At 37.1% G+C, this 21,872-nt stretch overlaps 2 protein-coding genes across 7 annotated transcripts in view; both read left to right on the plus strand.

Moving 5' to 3' along the window:
- The window catches only part of LOC118280573 (uncharacterized), a 226,679-nt gene that overhangs the window by 152,096 nt on the left and 52,711 nt on the right, over positions 1-21,872 (plus strand). For all 6 annotated transcript variants that reach the window (XM_035600672.2, XM_035600673.2, XM_050699490.1 and 3 more), the window contains one exon: positions 12,157-12,279. In XM_035600672.2, the coding sequence (XP_035456565.2) occupies positions 12,157-12,279 (123 nt within the window). The remainder of the gene's footprint in view (positions 1-12,156; positions 12,280-21,872) is intronic.
- On the plus strand, positions 5,696-7,602 carry LOC118280575 (tubulin beta chain). The gene is made up of 2 exons (XM_035600680.2): positions 5,696-5,866; positions 6,265-7,602. Exons 1-2 carry the CDS (start codon positions 5,810-5,812, stop codon positions 7,549-7,551), a joined length of 1,344 nt encoding a protein of 447 aa, XP_035456573.1. The 5' UTR covers positions 5,696-5,809; the 3' UTR covers positions 7,552-7,602.

The raw sequence follows: 21,872 nt of genomic DNA on the forward strand, positions 1-21,872 counted from the left end.
ATTGCAGGCGTGAATATCGAGTAGGAGTCGCGGGTTTTGTTAGGCAAAGTATTTTTGGGTTTTGGGTGAATTGTAGAAATAGCGTACAATAAATGTGTTTGCTTTTTTATGGGACAAGCCGGTAAATGAAGAGTCATATCACCTGATGGTAAGCAATCACTGCCTCCCATGGACAGCCGAAATACCAGAGGCGTTACATGTTTGCTATCGGTTAGGAATTTAAGGGTTGTTGAGGAATTAGGAAGATTGGGAAGGGGGGTAATTGGGCCTCCGGTAACCTCACTTACACAATGCGCCTATTCGTGCTGAAACATGACTGTCCCACACTCACTAATGCTAGATTAAAAGTGCGGAACGATACTTCATGTTTTTTAAAGTTCTTATTAGATAAACATATCTAAACAATCTGACCTGTACCAAATATAATTAAAAAAACCACAACAAAACAAGAAACAAAATCCAAAAAAGTGAACATCAAAAACCCTTGTAAACCCATTAAAACTTGAATTTGAAATTGAACTAAAGGTTTCCAAACACCCTTTATAATTCATCATAGCATACTGTATAAACGACTTAGTACAAGTGAGAAAGGGATGGAGATATCAAAGATGGTACGTGTGAGGGAGACAGTATTAGTTGGCACGTTTACACTCAGATGACTGAACTTCGCTGACTTACGGCTCTGAAATTGCCCACTCGAGTAATTGAGGACATTTATGGAGGTGTTAATATGTTTTTTTTTTTTTATTAATATTTGTTTTATTTTTGTACTGATATTTGAAGAGTGGTTTTATCAGCTCTTTATAACTTGAAGTTAAACGTAACTAATTTATATTTGAAAATCCGTTTGATAGATTAATTTAAAACATTAGACATAGGTATATATTTTATTTGCTTACGAAAACAAATACTTTCGAAGATATATCGATTTGAAGTATCGTGTGATGTCACTTCTAGTTGCTACGTTGCTCGTTTGCCGACAGCTCCCAAAAAACTGACCCAGTATAATATTCTGTCAGCCATTACCACAGACTACGTAGTACGTACGTAGGTCTCTCACGAAATCCATTCCGCTATTCCACTATTCCACTAATAGCTTTGTATTGTGATCGAGATTATCAATTTGGTCAACAATATCGTCACCGGTTAGCAATTAAACATTAATCACATATACATACATAGTAAAATACATGTTGGCAAGTACGACTGCGGAGCAATGAGTCTCGGAATCGATTCCTGGGTCGGACCAAAGGTTGCTGAGGCTTGGTGACATTACGTGCCATAGCATGCACCTTTGCCTAACGCTTCGGGGATAAAAGGCGTGACTTTATATTTTCAATCTGCAATCTCGTTACCTTTTCGACATAAAATTGTAAATATAACCTAGAAAGGCTTGCGGACTGCCTAGCGGGTTACCGGGGTTCCGACTCGAAAAGCAGCAGTAGGAATGGGATGGTTTTTAGACAGTAACAATCCGACACTCCCTCTCGCTTCGCATAAGGCGAGAAAAATAATTTGATGATTTTTCTCCTCAAAAAAAAAACCTAGAGAGGTATTAACAGCTCTATAAAAGTAAACGCCATATCAAAAGGCCGGCAAACGTACTCTCATGCAGTATTCACACTCGACGGCTACTGCGACTAATTCGCTGAAAAATGGACACATTTTCACCTGAAAATATCTAAATATAGATTTTTTTCAGCTGAAAACTAAATATATTTTAGTAAGAAATAGGTAAGGCATATAAGCGTTTGTTAGTACTAGTGTTTGTGGTATAAAAAGAGACAAAAAGTAAAATGGTTGTATTTTTACATTACAGCCGAATTTATTTATAGACACCTACTTTTTCTATTCCGTGATAGACACCAATAAATATTTCATTTAGTTTTCTCTGTTTAACGCTTAGTCTTTGAAACAAAGATTTAATATTTTTGTATAATAATTCTTAAGGGTGCAAAAAAAGTTCAGAGTGAATAAACTATGTCTCTTTCTCTTTCTCTTTCTCTTTCTCTTTCTCTTTCTCTTTCTCTTTCTCTTTCTCTTTATCTTTCTCTTTCTCTTTCTCTTTCTCTTTCTCTTTCTCTCTCTCTCTCTTTCTCTTTCTCTTTCTCTTTCTCTTTCTCTTTCTCTTTCTCTTTCTCTTTCTCTTTCTCTTTCTCTTTCTCTCTCTCTCTCTCTCTTTCTTTTTCTCTTTCTCTCTTTCTCTCTTTCTCTTTCTCTTTCTCTTTCTCTTTCTCTTTCTCTTTCTCTTTCTCTTTCTCTTTCTCCTTCTCTTTCTCTTTCTCTTTCTCTGTCTTTCTCTCCTCTCTCTAAGGTTTAAAGTAACTTATAATTGATTGCGTAATGTACACAGGGTTGCACATCAAGCTACCATATCCAGTTTATCATGGTCTTGCTTTGTATGATATTTCCACACATTCGACGGTCAGTTTATACTGGCGAGGCACATAGCAATAAATGGTTGTCACAATTATCTATCCAAGTAAAGTACCTTTAACCGAAGAGCATGCATGAAAAGACTGATGACTGTTGACGAAGCGAAAGAGGTGTGTAAGAATCGTAGCAATTGGCGTTCCATTGTCTCTGCCTACCCCTGGGAGACAGGTGTGAGGTTATGTATGCACGCACGCAACGTTACGCGTTTTATCCGTATTACTACTGAGAAATTTTCGGAAAACCGAAAAAAGCCCAGTAATACTTTGCCTGACCCGGGAATCGAACCCGAGATCCCTTGTACGGCAGTCGCAATTGCAACCACTCGGCCAACGAGGCACTATGTATATATCTATCCAATATTACTATCTACTCCTTCTCAGCTTAATGTATGCAAGTCTACCTCTCCAGACCCTAATATTGCATAATACACTACATTATGCATAAAAACATCACTTTTATTTTAATACCCTCCGCTGTACATCAAAGACTACCTACCCCCCTTTGGGGACACGTCGTCAAGATCGTGACGTCACGTCTATGAATTCCATATCTTTTCGCGTTTCTTTTTAAAAGGTAAAGAAGGGAAGTGGGTCACGATGACACTCTCGTGCAAACTGCTGCTGTTCAACGTTTTTATACTGTACGATCCGATATCGGTGTCGGATACCATTAATTATTTTTTTTAACCTTTGCCCACACTGTGATTTTCTCCTGTGCCGTGGGTGCGTTTACAAACATACAATAAGAATTTGTGGATCACACAAAAAGTTGTTCCGAACATCCGAAAATCTGACAAACGTTAATGATGAGAGCCAGTTATCATACTAACTTTATCACTCAACTGTACATGAGCGTCTGCCTTCTTTTTGAGGACAAAATCATCCAATTGCTTTTCCCACCTTGGGTGAAGCGAGAAGAAGTGTCAGACTCATACTGAGTAAAAACCACCCCCTTCCCACTCCTGTTTTTCGAGCCGGAGCCCTAATGGAAACAAATACTTTCTAAGATATTATTGATTTGAAATATCGCGTGGCATTACATCTAGGTATGGTTTATACGTAGAAATGACTATTTGCTCCCACTCCTAAATTTTGATTCGTTTTATCTAAGCATTGTTATCTTATAAGACAAAATAAAAAAATACATGTCTAATATTTTTTCATTACCTTACTGACGGACTAAATAGATTTTTAATTTTCATACCCCGTCATCATCCCTATTCATACACATATGTATTTCACTAGCTACGACATCGTATCGGTGTCCGTTACTGCTATAGAATCGGATAGAGTAAATACGTTCATATACGAGGTCACTATGTTAGGTATTTTGTATGTATATTTGGAAGGTAGATAATGACATAATGTCATGGTTCATATTTGGTAAAAGGATTATCACAGCAAAAACATTCTGGAACAAACTAGCCAACTTTCGATAGAGCTACTTGTTTATCTCTAAAAAGTAATTGGATTTTAATTATGTGATTATAGCTTACTGGATCACGAAAATTTATGCGTTCTATACCCTTAGTATGAGTTTGCTTTACGTTGAACGAAAACAAAATGAGAGCGCGTTCAGCTCTCTGATTGGTAGGTTTTTTCGTACCGACCCATCAGAGCGCCAAATAAGCTCTCGTTTTGATCAGTTGACCAGTAAGACAAGTCGTGACGCCCGACATCGTCGCTGAACTAACTCTTATCCAGAGGTTCTCAAATAGGGGCCTGAAAATGCGACGAAATGAAAAAGATATTTAACAGCAAGAATATCAATAATTATCTCCGACTCAGACTCCGTACAAATAATTAAAAACTCAATATTATCTACCAAAAAATCACCATTAGAAATAAAACATACATACGAGTACATACATAACCTCACACCTGCCTCCCATGGAAATAGGCAGAGATTATGGAACGCCAATTGCTACGAATCGACAACATGTATCTAAATAAAGTTAACTTTAAAAATACTTTTCTAAAACTAGATATTATGCAACAGTTTCCGCTAAGCCAACCGCATAACAGATTCACGTGGGAATTTGCGGGGAATACGCTAAACACATTTTAGCTCAGGCGGCCATGGATACACTCTACGGTTCATTTAGCCCGTTTTAATGAATGCCAAAACCTGAATTGTCGACTAAAAGCCTTGTTCGCTTATGCATTGAATTATTATCGATAGATTCGAATTCAGTTTTCAAGTTAAGTTGGTTATATTTCTCAACTAGCGACTCGCCCCAGTTTCGTATGGGTGCAATGGTTTTAAAGATTTAAGCATATAAAGGGACACGCCTCAAAGAGCCATCAGACCACCACAGATGGGGCCCATTAGGGCTGACGCCTGATCCGGAGCTGCGGACTACCTTGGCTCCGGCTCAAAAAGCAGGAAAAGGAAAAAAAACATATAAAGGGACATAGGGACAGAGAAAGCGACTTTGTTTTATACTATGTAGTGATTAGATTTGGATTAACATTGGGACATTAATTTTGTCGTTGGATATTTTCGATATTCTGTATATTTTAAACTTAAAATTATTCTCCTAAAGTTATACGATTTTGAGGACACCTCTGCCTACTCTTCATTGTATAACAAAAAATATATAATGTTGTCTCCTATTTTATTTAGAAATACCTTTACACTTAGATAGAACTAAAACATCCACTTTCATTAATCAACCAATACAACCCAAAATGGTAATTCGTCCCTTTTAACCCATCTGCTACTTCAAACCCAAAGCCACATTCAAAGGTATTACGGAATTACAAATCCTATTCTAAACTAGTGGTCTAACCTGCCTTTGCACGAGTTTCATCTGTATTTCCATGATAATTTTTATTTTTAGGTGAAGCTCCGGAGAAGTGGCTTGTGGTTTTATAATGTTTAAATAACTCTTAACGTACTTATTGTAACATACAAAATAAAAATCATACTTGCACTATAATAATTGTAGTAGTAGTCTAACTTGAGATGTTTGGATCAAGGGTCTGATGCAGAAGGCAGTACTTCTGGACACGGCGCGCGCACCTTAGATTTCTCCCGTTACTGCTTTTTATATATATAAATGTATTTTTTATAATTAAATACTTAACTATTTAATAATCAAGTACTAGAAATAAATAAAGAGATTAAATAGTCATAATTTTATTATATCCGATTTCAAAACTATTTGTAAAATCCTCCTCACCTCACCTCACCCAAAAAGTTGTCATATTTTTGACCAAAAATAAAAACTAAATTCAAATATTTGAAAAGTGACAGATAGAGTTTGGAACTGCGCATTTGTTTTAAGTCGCTCTGTCTAGTAGGTCGCGTAAGCAAATAATAAGCGGTCGGTGTGCATTGAAACTTTTGTTGTTAAGTTTTAATAGTAAATATGAGGGAAATAGTTCATATACAGGCTGGCCAATGTGGCAATCAAATTGGTGCTAAGGTAAGATATCCATTCAGCACTTCACATGTATGTAGTTGCACACAGGACGCACTACACAGTCCTCATTGAATGTCACAGTATCCGACATTCCTCTACGTATAGCCCTCTCTAATCTGTACCCATATCATCTAACGACCAATTTCAGTAACACATTTGTATAGAGCTTATGTCAAAATTGTATTCATAGTAAGCATATCTACAGATAGGTTATTGGAATTGGCCATAAGTAAAATGTCTTGTAATCCAGATTAACCAACACACAACACAGATGTAGCACTAATATTATTCCCAAGCTTCGAAATTACTAGATTCAGCTCCTAAATTAGCCAATTAAGACGTCAACAATGCCGTAGTTAAGCCGCTGTGTACTTGACACTGACATCTACCATCTGTTTCAGTTCTGGGAGGTAATTTCCGATGAGCATGGTATTGATCCCACTGGTACCTACCACGGTGACTCCGATCTGCAACTGGAGCGCATCAATGTGTACTACAATGAAGCAACAGGCGGCAAGTACGTGCCAAGAGCGATCCTCGTCGATCTTGAGCCTGGAACTATGGATTCGGTACGCTCAGGTCCTTTCGGTCAAATCTTCAGACCTGATAACTTCGTCTTCGGGCAGTCAGGCGCAGGCAACAACTGGGCTAAAGGCCATTACACAGAAGGTGCAGAACTAGTGGACTCTGTCTTAGATGTAGTCAGAAAGGAAGCAGAAGGATGCGACTGTCTTCAAGGCTTTCAGTTGACACACTCGCTCGGAGGCGGCACAGGAGCCGGCTTGGGAACCCTTCTCATCTCAAAGATTCGAGAGGAGTATCCCGATCGTATTATGAATACTTTTAGTGTGGTACCCTCGCCCAAAGTATCTGACACTGTAGTCGAGCCCTACAACGCTACCCTGTCTGTGCATCAGCTAGTAGAAAACACTGACGAATCTTACTGCATCGACAACGAGGCACTTTACGATATTTGTTTCCGTACTCTGAAGCTGACCACACCGACCTATGGGGATTTAAATCATTTAGTATCAGCGACGATGTCGGGCGTCACCACTTGTCTTAGGTTCCCTGGTCAACTGAACGCTGATTTGAGGAAACTTGCTGTGAACATGGTCCCATTCCCTCGTCTCCACTTTTTCATCCCTGGGTTTGCGCCGTTGACGTCTAGAGGGAGTCAGCAGTACCGAGCTCTGACTGTACCGGAGTTGACGCAACAGATGTTTGATGCTAAGAATATGATGGCTGCGTGTGACCCTCGCCACGGGAGGTACCTAACTGTAGCAGCTGTGTTCAGGGGTCGTATGTCAATGAAAGAGGTAGATGAGCAGATGATGAACATTCAGAACAAGAATTCTTCATACTTCGTGGAGTGGATTCCGAACAACGTGAAGACCGCAGTGTGCGACATCCCGCCTCGAGGTTTGAAGATGTCTGCCACTTTCATTGGGAACTCGACAGCTATCCAGGAGCTGTTCAAGCGTATTTCTGAGCAATTCACTGCTATGTTTAGACGTAAGGCGTTCTTGCATTGGTACACCGGTGAGGGGATGGATGAGATGGAGTTTACGGAGGCTGAGAGTAACATGAATGACTTGGTGTCGGAATACCAGCAGTACCAGGATGCCACCGCTGAGGAGGAGGGTGAATTTGATGAAGAGGAGGAAGGTGGTGATGAAGGAGACTAGACTACTTTTGTGTCCTTTTGTTAAGACTTGCATTATATTTTATATTTTGTATTTATTGTTTTATTTCATGAGTACTTTTCATGGTAGTGTCAAGTTGTTCTCCTCTGAGCACCTACTATACAGTTTCTACCGTAGTCAAACCAGTTACAGAGCAAGTGTATAGGATAGCTATACGCATTGTATTGTACAAAGACTAAAACCATTGATAAAACCTATTTTTTTCACGAGTAGCATTGACACATGTCAACCAATGACAGCTCATTGGCCGTTTCTGGGCAACGCATGGATATCGGACCATTTGCTGTGTTCAATAAAAATTATTAAAGTTATTTGGAGTTCCTTATATTTAGACTGCAAGTATGGCTGATGAATTAAAAAAAATACAAACCAATGGAGTTTCGTAGTGTAATGCGAGACAAAAAGCGCACTTGAAATGTAAGTATGTAGGTACCTACACCACTGCTTACCTACCTATCCTTTATAAGAATTCGAACCGTGATATCATTTTGATCTCTTTCACATCGCAGCCACAGGTAGAGGTAGCAACTATTTTGTATCGTTATTATCTTAACATGCGTCGCGTACTATCGGTCGCGTAACGCCAGAACAGACAAATGTATAGCAAAACACTTACTTAACCGTTCACACTCAACCGATGATAGATTAGTGCGATCGATGATATTTTACGTCAGACATTTATGAACCTTCCCATACTCGTACGTAGGTAATCTAAAATGGCACTCTCTACTGCATGAGACTCATAACACAAGTAAAAAATAGATACACTAACCAACACTACAACACAGCAAAAAGCCTTATAACACACTTATAACCCACTATCCCGCTCCACCTAAATATTGAGCGCTCCAAGTCTGTTCACAAATAGCCGCGCTAAATAATTCATTGGTCGTCTACACGTTGCTAGGAATAAAGTAGAGTATTTCCAGAGCTATCGTATAAGCTCAAATAGAGGGGTACTTGGATTTATGTGGGAATACGTGATAATATTTGCCTGTAGCTGGATACTGGGGTATTTTTTTGGGGAAAGAGCGGATTTTAAAGGTTATATTTCCTTGGTATCGTGGTGGCCCGGATCTTTAAGATGCCTGATTCTCATGTATGAGGGTGTGGGTTCGAAACTTACCAACGACAAGTACCAATGTGACTTTTTCCAAGTTATATGTACTTTCTAACTGAACTCAGCTAAGCTATGTGTTTTATATTTAAAGATGCGTGCTATGGATGCGTGTTATGGATGGCTTCCCTACTATCGATACATCGCATAGTCGAGCTGCGCATTTTCCTCGCACAGCTACATAGCTTAGTATCGGTGGAAATGGTCACATAGTCTCACAGCTTAGCTATTCAATCTTCGTAAGATAGCTTCATAGTAGATCTCTTCTGGAAAAGCAACCTAAAAGTAAGAAAAGCGGACCCAAAAAAGAATATTAAACAAAAATCAAACTTATACAACTGGACATTAATTCGTAAATCGACTGTGTAACCTTCAATAAAATGTTGAATATCACAGAAATATTGACTTGGGGCAAAGTTTCACGTCTGTCTGACAGTTTGAGCTCTTAGGGGCTTCGACTCAAAATATATTTATTTACTTTATTCACTCTCACATTTCTTACTTTTATTTTTCTTCGCAATCAGTATTATATAAAGTTTCGTGAGTAATCTTTACACGTGTTTATAAATCCTTATATTGATTCTTATTGGTCAAAGACGTATTTTGTTTGATGTCGATATTCAGTTTAGTCGTATTCAGATCTTTTTTATGGTATAAGTCGCTAAACGGGCAGACCTATCGCCTGATGATAAGCAATCGCCGCAGTCCATGGACACCCGAAACACCAGAGGCGTTACATATGCGTTGCCGGGCTAAAAGGTTGTTGGAGGAATCGGGGATTGCGAAGATTAAGAAGCGGGTAATTAGGCCTCCGGTAATCTCACTCACTTTACGGAACACAATGCAAGCGTTGTTTCACGTCGGTTTTCTGTGAGGCCGTGGTTTAACTCCGGTCGAGCCGACCCATTCGTGCCGAAGCATAGCTCTCCCACACTTGATCCCTCACTTGATCACTTGATCCAATCTTCAATGTTTTTCTACTTTAGAATACAACACAAATTCCTTTTACGGTACATCTGAATTCTGCCTATCGTCTACTCCTCCGTTTAGATATTATTATGTAAAGTGATATCTCTCAAGCACAGACAATAACGATTGTCGCTAATCAAAATTCGCTGAGTAAATGTACACATTTTACAACTAAAATCAAACCCAAAGCTCGTAACTCTAAAGCCAACAATACTGAAACATTTAAATCTGAATTCAAATTTCATATTGAATGCACTTTATATTTTAGTATCACGGACCGACGATAGATGTCGCGACCAGTGGCCGCAGATGCCGCAACGAGACAGGATATTAAAACATTAATATGACTTGAAATATGTGTTTATTTTTAGTCTGTGAATCCAAAATGGCGATGTAGTCTCTGGATCTACATGACACTACTCTGCTCATATCTTGTGGACCTAGTTATTTATGTAAGCGACCGTGTATCATGAGGGATCTGATGTGATTTCAGAGCTGAACAAGAGTAAAATGCTGTATTCTTCTAAGTTCACTTTGAAAGTTATTTGACTTAAAGTCCTATGTTCCCTAGAGGGGGAAGAAGGTCTTCCAAATGAGGAAATAACGCTCATCTAAATAATAAAATGATTGTAGAGAGTGTAGGTGTAGGAGAGTTGAGGAAGCAAAAGAAGTATTGTGTCATTTTGATTTTGAGTCCTAACTGTCTCTGCCTACCCCAACGAGAGACAGGCGTGACGATAATGATATAATATGTAAATTTTAAAACGTTCTTACACCACCGTCATGTATTTATCAAAAAATAAAGGTACAAAAGCATTCAATAGAAATCAAACTACACCAGAACTTGTACCTACTAAAACACCTAATAAAAATCCAACTCTTATACAAACACAAAATAATACAGCCATCTTTCCAATAAACCAACAAACATACCGAATTTCAAACAAAAATAGAACACAACACCTTTAGCCCGTCTCCAACCAATCAAAAAATGAACAAATATTCGCGAGCCAATAAAAGTGGATAGAAGTACGAAAATCGTGTATTCCCAGCAACATTTAGACCAGTCAGAATACTTTAAAAGTGCATCTATTCGACGATCGATAGCGAATCTCTGTAGCTTGGATATTTCGGTATCCTGAACGCGTAAATAGAAATTCTGGTACGATAGCGCGACGCGACCCGACCCGATTTAGCACGAAATTAATAATGCAATTACGTTGCGATATTTCTGTCTTAATCTAAAGTTAATCTTCTATTAAGGTATATGGCTTGAGAATTTGTTATGGGGTTCGGTGTTTTGGTTTGTAAATGATCTTGTAATAATGTTCTTTATGGTTTTTGTATTTTTGAACAAAGACATAAATTATTGCATTTTATTTTATATCATTTTTACACAGAGAAGTTTTAAGCATGACTTAATCATCACCCTTTATCAATGCGGTTTGCCTTGATGGTGCGTTTTAAACCCGCACATTAGTTATAAACTATAGTTTAATTTATTATTGTGTATTTTCATATTGTTCATTCAGATGTATCTATATATTTTTAATAAACTTAATCTTCTTTTAATTTATTTCTTCTTGTAACTAAGTGATCACTACAATTATTGTAATGAGCTAACTCATACAGCAATTTTAAAGAAGCGCATTGCGCAAGTGTAATCGTAGAAAGACTACGCTACCCTATCTCAACGGGTTACTCAAAAATCGCTGAATCAGACTTAGTAAATACGCGTCCTGGATACATTCCCTCGCTTCCCCGATTGCTCCAATTACGATGTTTTCCAACAGTTTTAGATTTGAAATTATAGTTCTTTCAAAGACAATTTTAGTTTTCTATTTTAAACCTTATTCCGTAGTTGTGGAAGTAGATAATTGGATAAGTGATCAATGATGTTAGGTTTATGGTTTAATGGAGGTATCTTACGCTATAATTACATTACGTTAAGTGGTAGAAAGAAAATAAGTGTTTTTACGAAAATAGTTATCTATGTTCGGAAAGTAATTGTGGACTATTTCTATTGTGTTGCTAATCTATTTCTAATATTATCAGTTGATATTACTCTAGTTTGATTGAAAAATTGTTATGCTAACTCTTGATGTTGCTCGAGAGGTGACTAGACCGCAATGGCTAACTTTAGAATGATAAATCATGAATTTCTTTCCAAATCTTTTAAGCTGAGCATTTTACATTATCCACAAAAGTTATTTGACAAAGTCAAAGCATTTATTTCAATTAATCCTAAATAAGGCACTATTGAAACGTCCGTCAGTATGTCTGTCAGTGGAGCTAGGTGCTACAAATATCAAAAATAACCGTTTCTTCAACTAATACCTTGTTTTTTTTTGAGTGGAGGAAAATCTAATGACTCTTGATGCCCTTATATTGAGGCGAGTAGGAAGCGTCAGACTCTTACTGACTATAAACCACCCAATTCCTACTCCTTCCAGCTAGAGCCTCAGTAACCCATGTTCTAAAATACACTGTTTCTTCCCCAGGGCCCGGTTTAAAGGGCACGATGGCGATCCTGAACTGCCTGCTGGCGAGGCAGCTCTGCTTCGAAGACGCCTCCTGTTCCGCCATCCTGGAGATCATCCCGCGTGTCTGTGGATCTGAACTTGGTAAGTTGTGAAACATATTGCTATCTATTTTCCAAACCCCTGATCCAGTCGATGGCAAGCAAGACTGTTGCGATCAGAAATTTATTAAAGATCTCAATGGTAGGATATATAAAACGAAGATATTTCTAGGTAAAGAACCTCATTTAAGTATGTACCTGCAAAGACTAGACCTACTGTAATTTTTAAAAGGCCACCGATGAAAGAAATAAAAAAATCATGTATTCGACATAAGACATGCACACAGATACAAGGATTATAAAAAAGAAAGAACGCACACACAAATACTTATTTATACATAATAATAAAAGAAAGATTTTATTTTTAAAGTACAGTAGTAATTTTAGGTACAAATTAAACTGGTGTCATTTTATAACATGAAAGTAACTAAGAAAAAAGAACGATGAAATAAGAACTAAAGTATTTGATATTAATTTGAAGTAATTAATACTTAACACTATGATTGTATGACGATCGACCTACACACCTGAATAAAACTTATAGGTCCTTAACTAATATGTCATCATCATTAGCTGGAAGATGTCCACTGTTGAACAAAGAAACTATGGACAAAGACAACTAAGATAACCAAATAAAGAAAGCTTTAACAGTACACACGAATATGAACTCTACGCAGTCTTACGATAAGCCTCAATATATTATTCCCATTCATATTCACCAGTACATAACAAATAATAAATAATATTTACAACATCGCCTTAAAACCTCACTTTTTCTAAGGCTCGTAGAAAGATTGGGATCTTTTGTTAAAGAGCTCACATTATGTATAAGAAGAACATACTCGCTACATACCTCGTCATCCTTTCAACAGATGAGAGGATGGCTCACACACCGAAGCGTAACAAGATTAGTCGGTTTTGTTTATGTATATTTTTTTATGAAATAAGCCGGTAAACGAGCAGACGGATCACCTGATGGTAAGCAATCGCCGCTGCGATATAAGTGCGTTGTCGGCTATTTGGGGATTAGGAATTTAAGGTTTGAGGAGTCGGGAATTGGGAAGAGGGGTAATTGGGCCTCCGGTAACCTCAATTACACAACGAAACACAACGCAAGCGTTGTTTCACGTCAGTTTTCTGTGAGGCTGTGGTATCATTCCGGTCGAGTCGGCCCATTCGTGCCGAAGCATAGCCATGCTTCGGCACGAATTAATTCCTGGTATTTGTCTTATTCCCGGTATAATGTGACACGCTATAATAGATTATCTAGTTTTTGTGTTATCTTAGGAAGTCTCATTTGATAAGGAAAGAGTTATAACCATTTTCATACAAGATTCCAAAGACGTTTTGCTACTTTTCATAGTAAAATTTAAAAAAAGTGTTTATGTTTACCTTATTCGTTATCTGTGTATGTAATCGAATCAGAAACCTTTTACTTGACAAAGCCACAAATCAAATCTTTATGTCACAAAACTAGACTCCTTAATCCGTAGTTTTTAAGAAATCAGGGTTTTATTAGCCTAGTGGTATTTTAATCTAATTTAATTACTTACTAGCTTCTACCAGCGGCTTAACCCGCGTACCTGTGTGATAAACCACGCAGGCGGACGAAACCACAACCAGAAGCTCGTTTATAATAGTAATGTGATAACTAGTTACTCTTGTAAAATAAACAAGCAGAACCAATAAATATAAGTACTATTTTTATATATTCACAAAAAAACTTTATCAAATTAAACAAGTACATGTGTATGTACGGTGTGACAAACACCCCAGTATTTTGACCTTTCACCGCAGTCACTCTAGGGAGGAGGGAATAAAATATCAGAGAGGTTTGCTAAGTGATGCGTCATCAAATAATCAACAGGATGAGAAATGAATGGGTACCAGACCCACTTAGCATACACATACAAAATGTAAGGCAACACACGAAACACACGTTCCTAATGTGTTTACAGCGTGCTAATGTGTTGTGTACTTTAATTTGTATGTACTTATGTATTCTACGGTCCCAAATGTCTTAGTTACAAAGTTTTTCAGGATTCAAACCCTGAAAAACTTTATCTTTAAAAGTCTATCCTTTGCCGAGAATTTTAAAATGGAAAATACCAATATTCTATTACTTATTTATAATACAATGTAGTCAGACAATATCTAATTAATTATTCATACATAGACACCATTAGTAATAAATTTTATATCACCTAGTATTTAGTCAAAAGTCTAGTTCTAATGTGTAGACACTAAAGTTATTTGACCTAAATTAATAAAATATTACAAATATATAGATTTTCTATTTGAATTTTTTGTCCTTCAACTTCTATCAAAATTTTATATGTATCTCTAAACATAAAGATAAATATATTGCATTATATATTTATGCAAGTGTGGGAGAGCCATGCTTCGGCACGAATGGGCCGGCTCGACCGGAGTGATACCACGGCCTCATAGAAAACCGACGTGAAACAATGCTTGCGTTGTGTCAAATTATCCCCTTCCCAATTTCATAATACCCGAATGCCCAACAAACCTTAAATTCCTAACCCCCAAATAACACGCACTGTTTGTAACGCCTCTGGTATTTCCATGGGCGGCGGCGATTGCTAACCATCAAGTGATCCATTTGCTCGTTTACCAAATTATGCCATAAAAAAATTTGGCAATTGTAATATACATACTGTAAGTAAACCCACAGATTCTAACGATTCGCCTATTTCATGAAATAAATAGCTTAATACAAACAAAACAACTGTACCTTTTATAGTTTAAAGTTCAAGTTCTGCCTACTCTCTAAGGTATAAAACAAACCTTGACATTACGTAGAACTCCATTCCATAAAAACATTAATTTCATACATTTAATCTTGTCAAAAGTTTCAGCTGAAATTTCTTTTCTTGTTTTAATCTGTTTAACTTTCAAGCCACACACGATTACAATGTTAAAAGCCTTCTCACTGTTTACATGTTTCTTTAATAGCTTTGACTTTTGACATCTGAAAAGAGAATAGGTCTTTGCTATGTTGTAAACTGAGCGAAATATTTTTATAGCAACGTCACGCCTTTTAATCCCGAAGAGTTAGGCAGAGGTGCACATTACAGCACATAATGCCCTACGTAATACAGTTTACACCCAGTTTTCCCCACTGTGTTATAAGTCCCATGTAATAGAGGGTGAGCCTATTGCCATACACTGGACACAATTCCAGACTCCGTGCTACTACTGAGAAATATTTCGAAAAACCGAAAAAAGCCCAGTAATACTTTGCCCAACCCGGGAATTGAACCTGAGACCTCTTGTGTGGCAGTCGCATTTGCGACCCCTGTTCTAAAAGTGGGTGTACATTGTACAGTGGTATTACGTGCCGTAATGTGGACCTCTACCTACCCCTTCGAGGATAAAAGGCGTGACGATATGAATATGGTTAAGCTAAGCGAGAAATGACTCCGCTCATCTTCCACTCAGACCTCCTGAAACAATCCCATTAGGTAAACTTTTCACGTAATAAGACTTTTTGTATTTTCATTCCATGATAATATATTATTTAAAAAAGGTTTCGTCCCTGTAAGGTTGAGGTGACTTGAATCGAACCCATTACACATTAGATGTGAATGTTTCAACTTTGTAATAGTAACTGATAGGTTTGTAAGGCTCTATTTTGTTCAGGATTATGTAAGTGAAACTTTTAACTTAAGCTTGTATTTTGTTAGAGTAGGTTCGATTTCTGAGAACAAGTTTGATTTTTATGATTGTGGTATGATTTTCGATTTTTTTAGTCATAACCTGCAGACTGAAAATGAATTGGGTGTGTGTTCATTTTTTACTATATTTTACTCGGACTCAGCTAAGCTATGTTTTTATATAGAAAGATGCGTGCTATAGATGGGAGCTATCGATGTGTGCTATGGATGCGCGCTATAAATGTGTGCTATAGATGGCTTCCTTACTAACTATACATCGCATACTTGAAAAGCGTTTCTTCCTCACGCAGCTACATAGCTTAGTATCAGTGAAAACGGTCACATAATTTCACAGCTTAGCTATTACATCTTCGTAGCATAGCCACATAGCACATCTCTGGAAAAACACCCTTTAACCACACAACTACTTGAACAACACCATGACTTACCTATCCCCACCACATATACCCCTCAAAAACCTATAACCCTAAAACCTGACACCAATAACAACAATAATAATTCATAGATAATCCTATTACCGTTACCTACCCCTAATATTGGCCACTGGAATCATAAGAATGATTTATATGCTTTACCCTGAATACTCACCTGGGTTTGCTCGGGGACAATACGTCAAAAAATATATTAATAACCCCCACCACTTGGTAACAAAGATGAACGTACAATAGGTGGACGGTATTGAGGGTACGTAGGGTGACTGTGAGGAAGAATAGAGTGGGACATTTCCTGGTAAATTAATGGTGGAGTGTTAAAGGTACGCGTCCACAGGCCCGTATCGTACGCATCGCACGCAACGGATTTTAGTTTGTCTTCTAAAGAAACTTTGCGTCCACTGATCCGCGTCGTACGCACCGCATCATCAGCAATGCCTACATGCGATGCGTACTGATGACGTCATACGAAATGCGTACGATGCGTGCGATCCGGGCCTGTGGACGCTTACCTTAAAAGGGTGGATTGAAAATGCTAAGTCTAAATTTTTTTGTTACAAATAATAATATTAGTAGTGAAACTTGCTGCCTCGAACCACACAAGTGATAGAAATGTCGCCTACGATATTTCTGAACCAATGCTTCCAACGCGTCAATCTGTAAGGGACTACTACTGTACGGGACTAGGGATGGCCTATACACTGTCAAAAGTATAGTGTAGTATTTACGTTTATCAATACACGTTTTGTGGTTGATATGATGACTACCTTTAAGAAATGAGCTTACTGCGTTTTAAGAGGCCGCCAACACACTTGTATCTTTTGTTGATTTCATCTTGTAGCAAACATGTGTACACTTAATTTATTATTTTTATCCTGTATGCACACACACATGTTTATGTAAATAAATAAATCTTTATCTTTAACTCTTTTGGTGTAGTGGATGTCTATAATCGGCACTGCTCCGTCACTATCAGGTGATGCTTCTGCTCGTTTACCCCAACTTATAAAAAAAATGTTGTAAAACGATTTTTTTTAAAGAGTAAATATGGAGGTCTTGCTCATTCTTCTCCATTCGAAGCTACACTTTGGAACGAGCACCTGGCTTTACTGTCAGACAGATTGACGGGCAATTCAATTGAACGTTTAAAAATTACCTAATTAGGGATTAATTGACGTTGACTTTAAACAAAAAACTACCATCCTGAAAATATCCCAATCTAACCCCAAAAGCACGGTAACCCCACAACATATCTGTACAATACGTACGTATGGATCGTGATCGCGAACCAGACAATAGAAGCAGGTCACTGGTGCGATGACTACTTATACTCACTTATACTAACTTATATACTCACTTTCCCCTAACTTGAATATCGATTCCTAACTTAGAAAGGTTTTACATAATTAAACATGTAGATATCTATTTGAAATATACATTTGGGAATCATATTTCTCAAGTTAAAGTTGAACTAAGTGAGATATAAGTTTGGTGATATTTTGCTACGGGTGGTTGAGGAGAATTTTAGTCATTTTTGTCTTGAGATGAAATTTAATTTCAGGTTACGCGTAGGTTAACTTTAATATGTATAACTCATAAGTGACTTACTGACTGACTGACATAGTGATCTATCAAAGCAAAGCCCAAACCAATGGACGAAACGGGCTGAAATTTAACACCCAAGTACATGTTATGACGTAGGCATCCGCTAAGAAAGGATTTTGATCAATTTAAAAGTCATTAAAAAAACTAACAAACAGTGGATACCATTTTCAATGAAAAAGAAAGAGAAACTGGTTATAATAGAAATAAATCTATTATTTTAGTACTAACGTTAAAACAAAATCCATTTTTACTATCTCAGCTAAACAAACATGTCTAAGGTTTTCTTAATCTTCAAAGGAAACATATTGATACAAAAGCCTCTTGTAAATATTGTTTATTTATCTTTTTTCTTGTGTAGACAAAATATTCTCAGTAACTTAGGTTTACCGTAGTCAGTTGCTACGCACGTAGCACGGCTACGAATGTTGATATGCGTAGCCGGTTACCGCGTAGTCGTGCTACGAAATCACTACACTACTACGCAAGCTGTATCTACATAGGAAGTTATATTTTTTACATAATATCATCAATTATATCAAGTGAATTATGACTGTGATTAATTTTCTCAAATTTTCTTTAGGGTTGTAAAGGTTCATTGTCCATGACGTACTAAAATCCGTCGTACAATATAATCAATTTTTCAGTCGTTTTGAATCGATGATGAGGGTAGCTTCAATTCTTTGCAAGTTCTTTACGGCCTTTGGTGTTAAATAACATGATATCTCATATTATTTTCGAAGTACCTGTATCATTATTCTTATCATACATCATACTCAACTTTTGTAACGAAATGACCAACGAATAAATCTTTTCAGGATGACCCAGGACCTGATGGTAAACAATCGCCGCCGCCCATGGATACCCAAAACACCAGAGGCGTTACAATTGCATTGTCGGCCTTTGGAGGGGTTAGGAATTTAAGAGTTGCTGATAAAATTATTTATTTCAAATAGAATAATAAGGCAAAGAAAATTAAATATTATTATAAATGTTTCCCTGTCGGTCGGAATGTGTAGATTCCTATAGAGAAAAACGAGCAAGAAACATAACATGTAACATTATTTATTGTAACCGGACCTTACATCAACTGACAAGAAAAATTACTTCCTCAGAAATACTCGTAAGACTTAGCTATATCCATCTTGAACTTACCTTTATCGAACCCGAAACCGCGTCATATCCGTACATCGGATCTGAAATCTCGTACTTATATAACATGAGGGGACTTGAAAACTTGAAGTATACTCTATGGTGAAGGGCCCTTGGTTCAGATTTATCCATAAATTTCAAGGGTCCAAAGAGATTGCTGATTTTAATGTTTTTTGGGATCAAAGTTCTGTAAGTTCTGGTGTCGCTTGGTGTGACTTTGGTTACAAGAGATACGCTGTGTAGATATGCTAAGAAGATGTAAGTTTCACCCGCGTGCCATTCTTAAAATAGTTTTAAAATCAAGCTAGCAAGCTACGAGACAAACATTGTGGAATATCTAACATTTTTAGTAACATAGCTAAGCTGTGAAATTATATAAGCGTTTCCACTAATACTAAGCTACGTAGCTGTGCGAAGAAGATGCGCAGCTCGAGTATGCGATGTACCTATTGATAGTAGGGAAGCCATCATAGCTTGCAGTTCGAGTAGACTATCCACTAAAAGAATTAATATTTATATGTAGGAAGGTTTAAAAATGACGTCTAAAGGCTTTTATTTTGGTACTTATTCATTTTGCTGTTATCCTTTCATCGATCTCTCCATAAGTAAGTAATGGCCGATTTTAGGCACCTTTAGTTCACTTAGTTTTGTTTTAGCACTAATTGAACGTTTTCACTTTAACATGTTACTTGTTTTATACTAAGTAATAAATTGCTGAAAGCGTGTTTGACTGTAAAAGCCAAAAGTATCACGTTGTAACAATACCATAAAAACTAAACGTGAAACCATAACTATTACATTACGCTTATTGTCCCTGAGGTATAGGTAGAGGTATAACGGACTCAACTAAGCTATGATTTTTATAAGGAAAGATGTGTGCTATGGATGGCTTCCCTACATATGTAATATAGCACGAACGGCGCATCTTTATAGCACATCTACCTCGCACAGCTAAGATAGCTTAGTATCAGTGGAAACGGTCACATAATTTCACAGCTTAGCAATTACATCTTCGTAGCATAGCTACATAGTACATCTCTGGTGGAAAAGCACACCAGTTAATTGATATAAACACTAGTCCGTATCTCTGTCAAGTTTTTACCTTCAATAAATAAATAACGCCATATTTACAGCCACATAACGACCTGAATTCCCAATTTTTTCTCAGTGCTTCCAATAACAGCCTGCTTAACTACAGACCCAATCATGCCTTCAAAATATCAGAGCCTAGAAATTAATCACAAACTTAAATAAGTCAGTGTAACATGTTAATTAAGCACAATACTTCCAGTGAATAGTCGCGGGTAGTTGCGTTAGTTTTACCTCCCGAAAGAGGAGGGAGGGAGGAGGGACTTACAACAATACGTATTTAAATTTTACTCCGGCAACCCTCCTCTCTTTGTTTTTGTAGGTGGTGTTGCTAGATGAGAAATAAAGGTATTTTTGTTTTACATTTCCCTGTTATAAATGCCGTTTATTTTTTATTTTTTCGTTTGATTGTAAATACAATTGTAGTGTCAAGGTTTCAAGAGTCAAAATTGTCTTACTGTACTCAAAGTCATTTAATGGTTACTTAATCCAGTTCTTAGTTATTGTTTTCGGAACAAAATCGTTACTAAGGAATAATTTAAGTAATCATTAAATGTCTCTGTTCGTTCATTTGAATAAAACTATTAAACTAACGTTTCAAAGATTAAATACTTGAATTTAACTGACAGACAGACTAACTATATTATTATTGTTTTACCGGTTTAATTGGAATACATATTTTTACTTGACTTGACTTAATATTAGAGCAATACCATAGTTAACCACAACAAAATCGTTCATTGAAAATCTCAACAAAGAAATCGAAATATTCCTCGAAAATATTCTTATTCAAACATTGTTATGGTATTTCCAAGAAAATTCTACTTAATTTAATCGCAATTTAATTGTTGGCAACACCACAATGTTCCGGAAACGACCTTGATTTCAATGTAAAAGACACAATGGGTTTCTCGACAAAAGAGCGCGCGTGCAATGAACAAGCTATCTTCACGCTATATCGCTTTTGGTATAGGTAGAGCGAGTGTTAACCCAAACCTTATTAGGTGAAAAGGGTAGCTATGTAGTTTTGTTAGGGTAATTGTTAACCTTTTTGATTGTATTACTTATTTTTTAAGTCGTTTTGTAAAAGTCCTCTACTGGACTACGGACTCTCTTGGTTTTTTTATGGAATAAGGGGCAAATGAGCAGATGATTCACCTGATGGTAAGCGATCAGCGCCGCCCATGGGATTTCCATAATTTCCACACCCTGCAGTCGGATTTGAAATCGGAGTTGTCATTTATATTTGATGAGTCGACATTTGGCCAATATCTCGCCTAGTGATAAGCCTACAATGGGCCTTGAAGACACCCGGATATAGCAGACTCTTACATTCCACTCCTTAGCAGTTTGCCTAAGGAAGCTTGAAGTTTATCGCTACTGCTTGATATTTGTACTATTAGGTATAATCTACTAAACTAGCAATCAAAATTAACTGTTCTAACTTCATAAACCCTTTTAATTCAAAAACTAGACAATCACAAAGACCAATCAATCCCAAACTAAAAGAAAGAAAGAAATCAAGTAATTTTTCCATTTCAAACTAATTACTAAACAGGGACTCCAATTTATACTTGACAGTGATAAGTCGACTTTAATAATTAAGACGAATTCTTTAGGCTCGTGACACACAGCATTGTTTCGGATACGTTATCCGATTTCTC

The sequence above is a fragment of the Spodoptera frugiperda genome, chromosome 16 (assembly GCF_023101765.2).
Source record: "Spodoptera frugiperda isolate SF20-4 chromosome 16, AGI-APGP_CSIRO_Sfru_2.0, whole genome shotgun sequence".
Classification (NCBI taxonomy): domain Eukaryota; kingdom Metazoa; phylum Arthropoda; class Insecta; order Lepidoptera; family Noctuidae; genus Spodoptera; species Spodoptera frugiperda.